Source organism: Pristiophorus japonicus, chromosome 9, assembly GCF_044704955.1.
Source record: "Pristiophorus japonicus isolate sPriJap1 chromosome 9, sPriJap1.hap1, whole genome shotgun sequence".
Classification (NCBI taxonomy): Eukaryota; Metazoa; Chordata; class Chondrichthyes; family Pristiophoridae; genus Pristiophorus; species Pristiophorus japonicus.
In genome coordinates this window covers 222,993,162-223,009,234 of record NC_091985.1, presented here as the reverse complement: position 1 = coordinate 223,009,234, position 16,073 = coordinate 222,993,162, and the positions used below count along the sequence as shown (strand labels likewise).

Below are 16,073 nucleotides of genomic sequence, written 5' to 3'. Positions count from 1 at the left end.
TCTCGCTTTTCTTCGAAATAACATCATGGACTCTTTAACGCCAACTTGAGAGGTCAGATGGTTCTGATTCTTTTTTTTCATTCGTTCACGGGATGTGGGCGTCGCTGGTAAGGCCAGAATTTATTGTCCATCCATAATTGCCCTTGAGAAGATGGGGGGGAGCCATCTTCTTGAACTGCTGCAGTGCGTGTGGTGATGGTACTCCCACAGTATTGTTAGGGAGGGAGTTCCAGGATTTTGACCCAGCGATAATGAAGGAATGGCGATATGCTTCCAAACCAGGATAGTGTGTGACTTGGAAGGAAACGTGGAGGTGGTGGTGTTCCCATGCACCTGCTGCCCTGTCCTTCTAGTTGGTAGAGATCGTGGGTTTGGGAGGTACTGCCGAAGAAGCCTTGGTGAGTTGCTGCAGTGTATCTTGTACATGGTAAACACTACAGCCACGGTACGTTGATGATGGGAGGGAGTGGATATTTAAGGTGGTGGATGGGTGCCAATAAAGCGGGCTGCTTTGTCATGGATGGTGTCGAGCTTCTTGAGTGTTGTCGCAGTTGCATTCATCCAAGCAAGTGGAGAGTATTCCATCACACTCCTGACTTATGCCTTGTAGATGGTGGAAAGGCTCTGGGGAGTCAGGAGGTGAGACACTCACCATACAATACCCAGCCTCTGACTTGCTCTTGTTGCCACAGTATTTATGTGGCTGTTCCAGTTAAGTTTCTGGTCAATGGTAACCCCAAGGATGTTGATGGTAGGGGATTCGGTTATGGTAATGCCATTGAATGTTATGGGGTGGTGGTTAGACTCTTGCTTGTTGGAGATAGTCATTGCCTGGCACTTGTGGCGTGAATGTTACTTGCCACTTATCAGCCCAAGCCTGAATGTTGTCCAGGTCTTGCTGTACGCAGGCATGGACGGCTCCATTATCTGAGGAGTTGCGAATGGAACTGAACACTGTGCAGTCATCAGCGAACATTCCCACTTCTGACCTTATAATGGAAGGAAGGTCATTGATGAAGCAACTGAAGATGGTTGAGCCGAGGACACTGCCCTGAGGAACCCCTGCAGCGATGTCCTGGGGCTGTGATGATTGACCTCCAACTACCACAACTATCTTCCTTTGTGCTAGGTATGACTCCAGCCAGCGTAGAGTTTTCCCCCAGATTCCCATTGACTTCAGTTTTACTACAGCTCCTTGATGCCGCACTCGGTCAAATGCTGCCCTGATGTCGAGGGCAGTCACTCTCACTTTGCCTCTGGAATTGAGCTCTTTTGACCATGTTTGGACCAAGGATGTGATGCGGTCTGGAGCTGAGTGGTCCTGGCGGAACCCAAACTGGGTATCGGTGAGCAGGTTATTGGTGAGTAAGTGCCGCTTGATACCACTGTTGGTGATAACTTCCATCACTTTGCTAATGATTGAGAATAGACTGATGGGGCGGTAATTGACCAGATTGGATTTGTCCTGCTTTTTGTGGCAGTTTTCCACATTGTCGCATCGATGCCAGTGTTGTAACTGTACTCGAACAGCCTGGCTAGAGGCGCGGCTAGTTCTGGAGCACAAGTCTTCAGTACAACAGCCGGTGTGTTGTCGGAACCCATAGCCTTTGCTGTATCCAATGCATTCAGCTGTTTCTTGACATCACATGGAGTGAATCGAATTGGCTGAAGACTGGCTTCCTTAGGAGGAGGCCGATGTGGATCATCCTCACGGCACGTCTGGCTGAAGATGGTTGTAAACACCAGCCTTTTCTTCTCAGAAGATCAAGATGTAGAATCAGTTTGTGTCAAGATAAGAAATAATAAGGGAAATAAATCACTGGTGGGAGTAGTGTATAGGCCCCCTAACAGTAGCTACACTGCAGGACAGCATATAAATCAACAACACATGGAGGCTTGTAAGAAATACTGCAATAATCATGGGTGATTTTAATCTTTTGATTGGACAAATCAAATTGGCAAAGATAGCCTTAAGGAAGAGTTCATAGAGTGTATTCGGGATGTTCTTAGAACAATATGATGTGGAGCCAACCAGGGAGCAGACTATTTTAGATCTGGTAATGTGTAATTAATGATCTCGTAATAAAGGATCCTCTTGGGAAGAGTGATCATAACATGGTATAATTTCAAATTCAGTTTGAGGCTGAGAAACTTGGGTCTCGTACTCGTGCCCTGAACTTAAATAAAGGCAATTACAAAGGAAGGGTAAGATGGTAGATAAGCAGTGACAGACATTTAAGGAGATATTTTATAACTCTCAGCAAAGATATATTCCAGTGAGAAAGAAAGACTCTAAAGAAGAACCAGCCATGACGAACTAAGAATTTTTTGAGGATGTAACTGGTAGAGTGGACAAGGGAGAACCAGTGGATGTGGTGTATTTGGACTTTCAAAAGGCTTTTGACAAATCCCACACAAGAGATTGGTGTGCAAAATTAAAGCACATGGTATTGGGGGTAATATACTGACGTGGATAGAGGACTGGTTGGCAGACAGGTAGCAGAGAGTTGGGATAAACGGGTCCTTTTCAGAATGGCAGGCAGTGACTAGTGGTGTGCCGCAGGGCTCAATACTGGGACTCCAGCTATTTACAGGATAAATTAATGATTTAGATGGGGGAATTGAGTGTAATATCTCCAAGTTTGCAAATGACACTAAGCTGGGTGGCAGTGTGAGCTGTGAGGAGGACGCTAAAAGGCTGCAGGGTGACTTGGACAGGTTAGGTGAGTGGGCAAACGCGTGGCAGATGCAGTATAATGTGGATAAATGTGAGGTTATCCATTTTGGTGGCAAAAACACGAAGGCAGAATATTATCTGAATGGCGGCAGATTAGGAAAAGGGGAGGTGCAACGAGACCTGGGTGTCATGGTACATCAGTCATTGAAAGTTGGCATGCAGGTACAGCAGGTGCTGAAGAAGGCAAATGGTATGTTGGCCTTCATAGCTAGGGGGTTTGAGTATAGGAGCAGGGAGGTCTTACTGCAGTTGTACAGGGCCTTAGTGATGCCTCACCTGGAATATTGTATTCAGTTTTGGTCTCCTAATCTGAGAAAGGACGTTCTTGCTATTGCGGGAGTGCAGCGAAGGTTCACCAGACTGATTCCCGGGATAGCTGGACTGACATATGAGAAGATACTGGATCGACTGGGCCTGTATTCACTGGAGTTTAGAAGGATGAGAGGGGATCTCATAGAAACATATATCAGTCTGATGGGACTGGACAGGTTGGATGAAGGAAGAATGTTCCAGATGTTGGGGAAGTCCAGGACCAGGGGACATAGTCTACGGATAAGGGGTAAGCCATTTAAGACTGAGATGAGGATAAACTTCTTCACTCAGAGAGTTGTTAACCTGTGGAATTCCCTACTGCAGAGTTGTTGATGCCAGTTCATTGGATATATTCAAGAGGGAGTTAGATATGGCCCTTACGACTAAAGGGATCAAGGGGTATGGAGAGAAAGCAGGACAAGGGTACTGAGGTGAATGATCAGCCATGATCTTATCGAATGGTGGTGCAGGCTCGAAGGGCTGAATGGTCTACTCCTGCACCTATTTTCTATGTTTCTAAGAAGTAATGGATGGCATCAAATTGAAAACAAAAGCATACAATGTTGCGAAGATTAGTGGAAGGCCAGAAGATTGGGAACTTTTTAGAAAAGAGCAAAAGACGACTAAAAAAGGGAAAGGAGATAGATTGAGAGTAAACTAGCAAGAAATATAAAAAGAGACAGTAAGAGATTCTATAGGTATATAAAAAGGAAGAGAGTAGCTAAGTTGGTCCCTTAGAGGATGAGACCGGTGAATTAATAATGGAAAACGGAAGTGGCAGAGAATTTGAACAAATATTTTGTATCGGTCTTCACTGTAGAAGACACTAAAAGCATCCCAATAATTGATAATCAAGGGGCTATGGGAGGGGACAAGATGGACAAGTCCCCTAGACCTAATGGCCTGCATCCTATGGTATTAAAAGAAGTGGTTACAGAGATGGTAGCTACATTGGTTGTAATCTGCCAAAAATCCCTGGATCCTGGATTTTTGATTGGAAAACAGCAAATGTAATTCCCCTATTTAAGAAAGGAGGGAGACAGAAAGCAGGAAACTGTTAGCCTAACATCAGTCATTGGGAAAATGCTGGAGTCCATTATTGATGAAGTAGCAGCAGGACATTTAGAAGATCATGGTACAGTCAAGCAGAGTCAGCATGGTTTTATGAAAGGGAAATCATGCTTGACAAATTTATTGGTGTTCTTTGAGGATGTAATGAGCAGGGTGGATAAAGGGGAACCAGTAGGTGTCATGTATTTGGATTTCTAGAAGGCATTCGATAAGGTGCCACATAAAAGGTTACTGCACAAGATAAGAGCTCACGGAATTGGGAGTAATATATTGGCATGGATAGAGGATTGGCTAACTAACAGAAAACAGAATTGGGATAAATAGGTCATTTTCAGGTTGGCAAACTAACTAGTGGGGTGCCACAGGGATCAGTGCTGGGACCTCAACTATTTACAATCTATATTAATGACTTGGATGAAGGGACCGAGAGTAATGTAGTTTAATTTGCTGATTATACAAAGATAGGTGGAAAAGCAATTTGTGAGGAGGACGCAAAGAATCTACAAAGGGATATGGATAAGCTAAGTGAGTGAGCAAAAATTTGGGAGATGGAGTATAATGTGGGAAAATGTGAGGTTATCCACTTTGGTATGAAAAATATAAAAGCAAATGAAAAATATAAATGGGGAAAGATTAGAAAATGCTGCAGTACAGAGGGATCTGCGCGTCCTTGTACATGAAACACAAAAAGTTAGCATGCAGGTACAGCAAGTAATTAAGAAGGCAAATGGAATGTTGGCCTCTTTTGCAAGGGGGATGGAATATAAAAGTAGGGAAGACCTGCTACAACTGTACAGGGTGTTGGTGACACCACACCTGGAGTACTTTATACAGTTTTGGTCTCTTTGCATTGGAGGCAGTTCAGAGAAGGTTCACGAGGTTGATTCGTGAGATGAGGGGGTTATGAAGAAAGGTTGAGCAGTTTAGGCCTATATTCATTGGAGTTTAGAAGAATGTGAGGTGATCTTATTGAGCACAGGTGAGCACAACAGTGGCAAATGGAATTCCATCCAGAGAAGTGTGAGGTAATACATTTGGGGAGGGCTAACAAGGAAAGGGAATACACATTAAATGGTAGGTCACTGAAAAGTGTAGAAGAACAAAGCAAGTGCATGTCCACAAATCCCTGAAGCTGGCAGGCCAGGTGGATAAGAAGGCATACGGAATGCTTGTTTTTATTAGCTGAGGCATAGAATACAAGAGCAGGGATGATTATGCTTGAACTGTATAAAATACTAGTTAGGCCACAGTTAGAATACTGCGTGCAGTTCTGGTCACCGCATTACAGGAAGGATGTGATTGCACTGGAGAGAGTACAGAGGAGATTTACGAGGATGTTGCCAGGAGTGGAGAATCTTAGCTATGAGGACAGATTGGATAGACTGGGTTTGTTTTCCTTGAAACAGAGGAGACTGAGGTGTATAAAATTATGAGGGCCCTAGATATAGTGAATAGAAAGGGCCTATTTCCGAGCAGAGGGGTCAACAACTAGGTGCATAAATTTAAAGTAATTGGTAGAAGGTTTAGAGGTGATTTGAGGGGAGATTTCTCCACCCAGACGGTGTTGGGGGTCTGGAGTTCACTGCCTGAAAGGGTGGCTGAGGCAGAAACCCTCACCACGTTTTTAAACAGCACTTGAGGCGCTGTAACCTGCGGACCTAGAGCTGGGAAGTGGGATTAGGTCGGATAGCCTCCTGTTGGCTGGCATGGACATGGCCTCCTTCCGTGCTGTAAATTTCCATGATTCTATGTGCGTCAATCTGGTGAGTAAATGATCAGAAAAATAGTCAAACTGCCCCAGGGTCACGTTGTTGAGCCGCCGAATCCATAGAGAGTGCGGCCCTGCCGCTTCAGAGCGTACACCATATCCATGGCTGTGACCATTTTGCGTTTGGTGTGCTCAGTGTAGGTGACCACATCCCTAATCACATTCTCCAGGAAAACCTTCAGCACCCCGCGGGTCTCCTCGTAGATCAGGCCCGAGATCCACTTGACACCGCCACGGCGAGCCAGGTGGCAGATGGCAGGTTTGGTGATGCCCTGGATGTTATCACTGAGCACTTTACGGTGGTGTTTGGCTCCGCTTTTACCCAGTCCTTTGCCTCCTTTACCTCGGCCAGACATCATAATTCTTCACAGGAACATAAATTGAATGATAAACTCTCGCCATCCAGATGTGTTTATGAAGCCAGCCCAGACCTGGTTGAGGAAGGCGAGTGTGAGAGAGGCAAGGAGGAACCAGAATCAGGGTGACAGGTTGAGCAGAGACAGCAGCCTCTGAGCTTCCAGATCTGCCTCCAGACTTCACGCTCCAGCATTGAAATACTTGCCTGCTCCTTCCCGGCACCCTCTCCCCGCCCAGTGTTTAACCCGACGGGAAGGGCCCTTGTGACCTCCCCTCCCCCAGCTCTGCCAGCGGCTGCCGTTTCCTCTGTGCTTGGCTGATGATCGTTGAACACATCAGGGAGCGGAGATATCCTGGGCCCGAGTAAGAGAGCAAACAGCAGCCTCCTTCCAGCAGCTCATCACATTGAGACTATGTCCGTAAATGGGCTTTGTGTCGGGGTATCGGGGGCTGTTTGTAAGAGGCAGAGTGGAGCAGGAAGTAGTTTGGGAACATGGAATGAGTGGGGGAAGGAAGCGGAGATATCCCGGGTTGTGTGTGTACAGTGTAAGGCAACAGAGAAAGTTAATCACCGCACTCTTTCAAGTCATTGCTGCTTTCTTTCACAAATCAGTAGTAAATGTTCCTGATTCCCAATCTCACCGTGTCTGCTCTTGGACATTGAACAGTGGAAACACAGCTTGACAGTGAGGATGTGAGGAGTGTCACAAAGTGCATCTATTGAAGGCACCAAGACAGAAGTGTGAAAGTGGACATTTCAAATTTGGTAATTTTGTTTCGGTGCATTGAGCTCTCCAGAACAGTGTTGAAGGTGATCGAGAACAGGCCCTTAAATTGGTTCTCATAGACTGAGAACAATTGTGGTACAGCCCAGGTACCTGTGGATATAATCCAGAAAGCGATTCAGAATTTTACAGGTTGCCCTGTGGGAGAGGAAGTTATAAATCTCGACTGTATCAATCGGGTGATCCCATTCATGAACCAGTGCCGGATTTGTATTGTGACTGGATGCTGATAACTTTCTATAAAACTACCCTACACAACTGGTGTGGAAAATCTGAGTGCCGCTGTACTGCAGTGAGGTCAGAAACATAGAAACATAGAAAGTAGGTGCAGGAGTAGGCCATACGGTCCTTCGAGCCTGCACCGCCATTCAATATGATCAAGTCTGATCATGCAACTTCAGTACCCCATTCCTGCTTTCTCTCCATACCCCTTGATCCCTTTAGCCGTAAGGGCCACATCTAACTCCCTTTTGAATATATCGAACGAACTGGCCTCAACAACTTTCTGTGGTAGAGAATTCCACAGGTTCACAATTCTCTGAGCGAAGAAGTTCTCTTCTCAGTCCTAAATGGCTTATCCCTAATCCTGAGACTGTGACCCCTGGTTCTGGACTTCCCCAGCATCAGAAATATTCTTCCTGCATCTAACCTGTCCAATCCTGTCAGAATTTTATATGTTTCTATGAGATCCCCTCTCATTCTTTAAATTCCAGTGAATACCTAGTCGGTCCAGTCTTTCTTCATATGTCAGTTCTGCCATCCCGGGAATCAGTTTGGTGAACCTTCGCTGCACTCCCTCAATAGCAAGAATGTCCTTCCTCAAGTTAGGAGACCAAAACTGTACACAATACACCAGGTGTGGCCTCACCAAGGCCCTGTACAACTGTAGTAACACCTCCCTGCCCCGTACTCAAATCCCCTCACTATGAAGGCCAACATGCCATTTGCTTTCTTAACTACCTGCTGTACCTGCATGCCAACCTTCAATGACTGATGTACCATGACTCCCAGGTCTCATTGCACCTTCCCTTTTCTTAATCTGTCACCATTCAGATAATAGTCTGTCTCTTAGGTTATCCACTTTGGTGGTAAAAACAAACATTTATCCACATTATACTTCATCTGCCATGCATTTGCCCACTCACCTAACCTATCCAAGTCACTCTGCAGCCTCATAGCATCCTCCTCGCAGCTCACACTGCCACCCAACTTAGTGTCATCCGCAAATTTGGAGATGCTACATTTAATCCCCTCGTCTAAATTATTAATGTACAATGTAAACAGCTGGGGCCCCAGAACAGAATCTTGCGGTGTCCCACTAGTCACTGCCTGCCATTCTGAAAAGTACCCATTTACTCCTACTCTTTGCTTCCTGTCTGCCAATCAGTTCTCATTCCACGTCAGCATACTACCCCCAATCCCATGTGCTTTAACTTTGTATATTAATCTCTTGTGTGGGACCTTGTCGAAAGCCTTCTGAAAGTCCAAATACACCACATCAACTGGTTCTCCCTTGTCCACTCTACTGGAAACATCCTCAAAAAATTCCAGAAGATTTGTCAAGCATGATTTCCCTTTCACAAATCCATGCTGACTTGGACCTATCATGTCACCTCTTTCCAAATGCGCTGCTATGACATCCTTAATAATTGATTCCATCATTTTACCCACTACCGATGTCAGGCTGACCGGTCTATAAATCTCTGTTTTCTCTCTCCCTCCTTTTTTAAAAAGTGGGGTTACATTGGCTACCCTCCACTCCATCGGAACTGATCCAGACTCCATGGAGAGTTGGAAAATGACTGTCAATGCATCTGCTATTTCCAAGGCCACCTCCTTAAGTACTCTAGGATGCAGACCATCAGGCCCTGGGGATTTATCGACCTTTAATCCCATCAATTTCCCCAACCAAATTTCCCGACTAATAAGGATTTCCCTCAGTTCCTCCTTCTTACTAGACCCTCTGACCCCTTTTATATCCAGAAGTTTGTTTGTGTCCTCCTTAGTGAATACCGAACCAAAGTACTTGTTCAATTGGTCTGCCATTTCTTTGTTCCCCGTTATGACTTCCCCTGATTCTGACTGCAGGGGACCTACGTTTGTCTTTACTAACCTTTTTCTCTTTACATATCTATAGAAGCTTTTGCAGTCCATTTTAATGTTCCCTGCAAGCTTCCTCTCGTACTCTATTTTCCCTCCCCTAATCAAACCCTTTGTCCTCCTCTGCTGAGTTCTAAATTTCTCCCAGTCCCCGGGTTCGCTGCTATTCTGGCCAATTTGTATGCCACTTCCTTGGCTTTAATACTATCCCTGATTTCCCTTGATAGCCACGGTTGAGCCACCTTCCCTTTTTTATTTTTACGCCAGACAGGAATGTACAATTGTTGTAGTTCATCCATGCGGTCTCTAAATGTCTGTCATTGCCCATCCACTGTCAACCCCTTAAGTATCATTCGCCAATCTATCCTATACAATTCACGCCTCATACCTTCAAAGTTACCCTTCTTTAAGTTCTGGACCATAGTCTCTGAATTAACTGTTTCATTCTCCATCCGAATGTAGAATTCCACCATATTATGGTCACTCTTCCCCGAGGGGCCCTGCACAACGAGATTGCTAATTAATCCTCTCTCATTGCACAACACCCAGTCTAAGATGGCCTCCCCCCCGAGTTGGTTCCTCGACATATTGGTCTAGAAAACCATCCCTAATGCACTCCAGGAAATCTTCCTCCATCGTATTGCTTCCAGCTTGGTTAGCCCAATCTATATGCATATCAAAGTCACCCATAATAACTGCTGCACCTTTATTGCATGCACCCCTAATTTCCTGTTTGATGCCCTCCCCAAGGTGTGGCCTCACCAAGGCCCTGTACAACTGCAGTAAGACCTCCCTGCTCCTATAATCAAATCCTCTCGCTATGAAGGCTAACATGCCATTTGCCTTCTTCACCGTCTGCTGTACCTGCATGCCAACTTTCAATGACTGATGCACCATGACACTCAGGTCTCGTTGCACCTCCCCTTTTCCTAATCTGTCACCATTCAAATAATATTCTGCCTTCCTGTTTTTGCCACCAAAGTGGATAACTTCACATTTATCTACATTCTACTGCATTTGCTATGCTTTTGCCCACTCACCTAACCTGTCCAAGTCACCCTGCAGCCTCTTAGCTTCCGCCTCAAAGCTCACACTGCCACCCAGCTTAGTGTCATCTGGAAACGTGGAGATATTACATTCAATTCCTTCGTCCAAATCATTAATGTATATTGTAAATAGCTGGGGTCCCAGCACTGAACTTTGCGGTACCCCACTTGTCACTGCCTGCCATTCTGAAAAGGACCCGTTCATTCCTACTCTTTGCTTCCTGTCTGCAAACCAGTTCTCTATCATGTCAATATATTAGCCCCAATACAATGTGCTTTAATTTTGCACACTAATCTCTTGTATGGGACCTTGTCAAAAGCTTTTTGAAAGTCCAAATACACCATATCCACTGGTTCTCCCTTGTCCACTCTACTAGTTACATCCTCAAAAAATTCTAGAAGATTTGTCAAGCCTGATTTCCCTTTCATAAATCCATGCTGTCTTGGACCGATCCTGTCACTGCTTTGAAATGCGCTGCTATTACGTCTTTAATAATTGATTTCAACATTTTCCCCACTACCGACGTCAGCCTAACCGGTCTATAATTCCGTGTTTTCTCTCTCCCTCCTTTTTTAAAAATTGGGGTTACATTAGCTACCCTCCAATCCATAGGAACTGATTGAGAGTCTATAAAATGTTGGAAAATGACCACCAATGCATCCACTATTTCTAGGGCCACTTCCTTCAGTACTCTGGGATGCAGATTATCAGGCCCTGGGGATTTCTCGGCCTTCAATCCCATCAATTTCCCTAACACAATTTCCTGACTAGAAACATAGAAACATAGAAAATAGGTGCAGGAGTAGGCCATTCAGCACCTCCAGCCTGCACCGCCATTCAACGAGTTCATGGCTGAACATGAAACTTCAGTACCCGCCTCCTGCTTTCTCGCCATACCCCTTGATCCCTCGAGTAGTAAGGACTTCATCTAACTCCCTTTTGAATATATTTAGTGAATTGGCCTCAACTACTTTCTGTGGTAGAGAATTCCACAGGTTCACCACTCTCTGGGTGAAGAAGTTTCTCCTCATCTCGGTCCTAAATGGCTTACCCCTTATCCTCAGACTGTGACCCCTGGTTCTGGACTTCCCCAACATTGGGAACATTCTTTCTGCATCTAACCTGTCTAAACCCGTCAGAATTTTAAACATTTCTATGAGGTCCCCTCTCATTCTTCTGAACTCCAGTGAATACAAGCCCAGTTGATCCAGTCTTTCTTGATAGGTCAGTCCCACCATCCCGGGAATCAGTCTGGTGAATCTTCGCTGCACTCCCTCAATAGCAAGAATGTCCTTCCTCAAGTTAGGAGACCAAAACTGTACACAATACTCCAGGTGTGGCCTCACCAAGGCCCTGTACAACTGTAGCAACACCTCCCTGCCTCTGTACTCAAATCCCCTCGCTATGAAGGCCAACATGCCATTTGCTTTCTTAACCGCCTGCTGTACCTGCATGCCAACCTTCAATGAATGATGTACCATGACACCCAGGTCTCGTTGCACCTTCCCTTTTCCTAATCTGTCACCATTCAGATAATAGTCTGTCTCTCTGTTTTTACCACCAAAGTGGATAACCTCACATTTATCCACATTATACTTCATCTGCCATGCATTTGCCCACTCACCTAACCTATCCAAGTCACTCTGCAGCCTCATAGCATCCTCCTCGCAGCTCACACTGCCACCCAACTTAGTGTCATCCGCAAATTTGGAGATACTACATTTAATCCCCTCGTCTAAATCATTAATGTACAATGTAAACAGTTGGGGCCCCAGCACAGAACCTTGCGGTACCCCACTAGTCACTGCCTGCCATTCTGAAAAGTACCCATTTACTCCTACTCTTTGCTTCCTGTCTGACAACCAGTTCTCAATCCACGTCAGCACACTACCCCCAATCCCATGTGCTTTAACTTTGCACATTAATCTCTTGTGTGGGACCTTGTCGAAAGCCTTCTGAAAGTCCAAATATACAACATCAACTGGTTCTCCTTTGTCTACTTTACTGGAAACATCCTCAAAAAATTCCAGAAGATTTGTCAAGCATGATTTCCCTTTCACAAATCCATGCTGACTTGGACCTATCATGTCACCATTTTCCAAATGCGCTGCTATGACATCCTTAATAATTGATTCCATCATTTTACCCACTACTGAGGTCAGGCTGACCGGTCTATAATTCCCTGTTTTCTCTCTCCCTCCTTTTTTAAAAAGTGGGGTTACATTGGCTACCCTCCACTCGATAGGAACTGATCCAGAGTCAATGGAATGTTGGGAAATGACTCAATGCATCCGCTATTTCCAAGGCCACCTCCTTAAGTACTCTGGGATGCAGTCCATCAGGCCCTGGGGATTTATCGACCTTCAATCCCATCAATTTCCCCAACACAATTTCCCGACTAATAAAGATTTCCCTCAGTTCCTCCTCCTTACTAGACCCTCTGACCCCTTTTATATCCGGAAGGTTGTTTGTGTCCTCCTTAGTGAATACTGAACCAAAGTACTTGTTCGATTGGTCTGCCATTTCTTTGTTCCCCGTTATGACTTCCCCTGATTCTGACTGCAGGGGACCTACATTTGTCTTTACTAACCTTTTTCTCTTTACATACCTATAGAAACTTTTGCAATCCGCCTTAATGTTCGCTGCAAGCTTCTTCTCGTACTCCATTTTCCCTGTCCTAATCAAACCCTTTGTCCTCCTCTGCTGAGTTCTAAATTTCTCCCAGTCCCCGGGTTCGCTGCTATTTCTGGCCAATTTGTATGCCACTTCCTTGGCTTTAATACTATCCCTGATTTCCCTTGATAGCCACGGTTGAGCCACCTTCCCTTTTTTATTTTTACGCCAGACAGGAATGCACAATTGTTGTAATTCATCCATGCGGTCTCTAAATGTCTGCCATTGCCCATCCACAGTCAACCCCTTAAGTATCATTCGCCAATCTATCCTAGCCAATTCACGCCTCATAGCTTCAAAGTTACCCTTCTTTAAGTTCTGGACCATGGTCTCTGAATTAACTGTTTCATTCTCCATCCTAATGCAGAATTCCACCATATTATGGTCACTCTTCCCCAAGGGGCCTCGCACAATGAGATTGCTAATGAATCCTCTCTCATTACACAACACCCAGTCTAAGATGGCCTCCCCCCTAGTTGGTTCCTCGACATATTGGTCTAGAAAACCATCCCTTATGCACTCCAGGAAAGCCTCCTCCACCGTATTGCTTCCAGTTTGGCTAGCCCAATCTATGTGCATATTAAAGTCACCCATTATAACTGCTACACCTTTATTGCATGCACCCCTAATTTCCTGTTTGATGCCCTCCCCAACATCACTACTACTGTTTGGAGGTCTGTACACAACTCCCACTAACGTTTTTTGCCCTTTGGTGTTCTGCAGCTCTACCCATATAGATTCCACATCATCCAAGCTAATGTCTTTCCTAACTATTGCATTAATCTCCTCTTTAACCAGCAATGCTACCCCACCTCCTGTTCCTTTTATTCTATCCTTCCTGAATGTTGAATACCCTGGATGTTGAGTTCCCAGCCCTGATCATCCTGGAGCCACGTCTCCGTAATCCCAATCACATCATATTTGTTAACGTCGACTTGCACAGTTAATTCATCCACCTTATTGCGGATACTCCTTGCATTAAGACAGAAAGCCTTCAGGCTTGTTTTTTTAACACCCTTTGTCCTTTTAGAATTTTGCTGTACAGTGGCCCTTTTTGTTCTTTGCCTTAGGCTTTTCTGCCCTCCACTTTTCCTCATCTCCTTTCTGTCTTTTGCTTTTGCCTCCTTTTTGTCTCCCTGCATTGGTTCCCATCCCCCTGCCATCTTAGTTTAACTCCTCCCCAACAGCACTAGCAAACACTCCCCCTAGGACATTGGTTCCGGTCCTGCCCAGGCGCAGACCGTCCGGTTTGTACTGGTCCCACCTCCCCCAGAACCGGATCCAATGCCCCAGGAATTTGAATCCCTCCCTGCTGCACCACTGCTCAAGCCACGTATTCATCTGCGCTATCCTGCGATTCCTACTCTGACTAGCACGTGGCACTGGTAGCAATCCCGAGATTACTACTTTTGAGGTCCTACTTTTTAATTTAGCTCCTAGCTCCTTAAATTCGTTTCGTAGGACCTCATCCCTTTTTTTACCTATGTCGTTGGTACCAATGTGCACCACGACAACTGGCTGTTCTCCCTCCCATTTCAGAATGTCCTGCACCCGCTCCAAGACATCCTTGACCCTTGCACCAGGGAGGCAACATACCATCCTGGAGTCTCGGTTGTGGCCGCAGAAACGTCTATCTATTCCCCTCACCATTGAATCCCCTATCACTATCGCGCTCCCACTCTTTTTCCTGCCTTCCTGTGCAGCAGAGCCAGCCACGGTGCCATGAACTTGGCTGCTGCTGCCCTCCCCTGATGAGTCATCCCCCCCAACAGTACTCAAAGCGGTGTATCTGTTTTGCAGGGGGATGACCACAGGGGACCCCTGCACCACCTTCCTTGCACTACTCTTCCTGCTGGTCTTCCATTCCCTATCTGGCTGTGGACCCTTCTCCTGCGGTAAGACCAACTCACTACACGTGATACTCACGTCATTCTCAGCATCGTGGATGCTCCAGAGTGAATCCACCCTCAGCTCCAATTCCGCAACGCGGACCGTCAGGAGCTCGAGGCGGATACACTTCCTGCACACGTAGTCGCCAGGGACACCGGAAGTGTCCCTGAGTTCCCACATGGTACAGGATTTACTTCAGTTCCTCTTTCTTGCTAGACCCTCGGTCCCCCAGTATTTCCGAAAGGTTATTTGTGTCTTCCTCAGTGAAGACAGAACCAAAGTATTTGGTCAATTGTTCTGCCATTTCTTTGTTCCCCATTATAAATTCACCTGATTCTGACTGCAAGGGACTTACATTTGTCTTCATTAATCTTTTTCTCTTCACATATCTATAGAAGCTTTTTCAGTCACTTTTTATGTTCCCAGCAAGCTTACTCTCATACTCTATTTTCCCCCTCCTAATTTTGTCCTTCTCTGCTGAATTCTAAATTTTTCCCAGTCCTCAGGTTTGCTGCTTTTTCTGGCCAATTTATATGCCTCTTCCTTGGTTTTAAAACTATCCCTAATTTCCCTTGTTAGCCACGGTTGAGCCACCTTCCCCATTTTATATTTATGCTAGACAGGGATGTACAACTGTTGAAGGTCATCCATGTGATCTTTAAGTGTCTGCCATTGCCTATCCACCGTCAACCCTTTAAGTATCATTTGCCAGTCTATCCTAGCCAATTCACGTCTCATACCATCGAAGTTACCTTTCTTTAAGTTCAGGACCCTAGTCTCTGAGTTAACTGTGACAAGGACACTGTTTGTATCATGGTTTCCTCTCTCCAGATACTTTACTTTATTATAAACATTTCCATTCATTACAACTTTATTTTATATTCTCTGCCTCAGTCGTCCATATCATAACTAATATTTTTCTGGTATTATTATTCACAAAGCAAAATACTTCATTGAGCCAGTATAAATCTGATATTTCCTTCACCTGGAATACAAGGAAAAGTGCAAGCAGCTCCTTCTCACAGTGAGTGCATTATCATTCACAGAGCGCAGAGACACAGAACTGGCCTCAATCCTATTATCACAGGCAGCAGAAGCTGTCACTCCAACAGTGATCCGAAGTGGCTGAGTTACATTGTGAATCTTACGGCCACTGGAGCGGTAGGATCCAATGCTGTTTCACCATTGAAACAGATCAGATTCATATATGAGATACTGAAATATACAGAATAAAACCCACACTTGCACACCAGAAGCTGATAGGTATAGATTAAAACCCACACTCATAGACCAGAAACTGTCAGGTACAGATTAAACCACACACTTTTTAGCA

The 16,073-nt window shown here is 45.2% G+C and overlaps 1 protein-coding gene across 1 annotated transcript in view; it reads left to right on the top strand.

Moving 5' to 3' along the window:
* Nucleotides 1-16,073, top strand: part of LOC139274160 (zinc finger protein 420-like) — a gene marked incomplete at its 5' end in the record, with an annotated part of 62,189 nt that overhangs the window by 2,692 nt on the left and 43,424 nt on the right. The window contains one exon of the mRNA XM_070891199.1: nucleotides 6,059-6,332. Within this exon, the coding sequence (XP_070747300.1) occupies nucleotides 6,059-6,332 (274 nt within the window). The remainder of the gene's footprint in view (nucleotides 1-6,058; nucleotides 6,333-16,073) is intronic.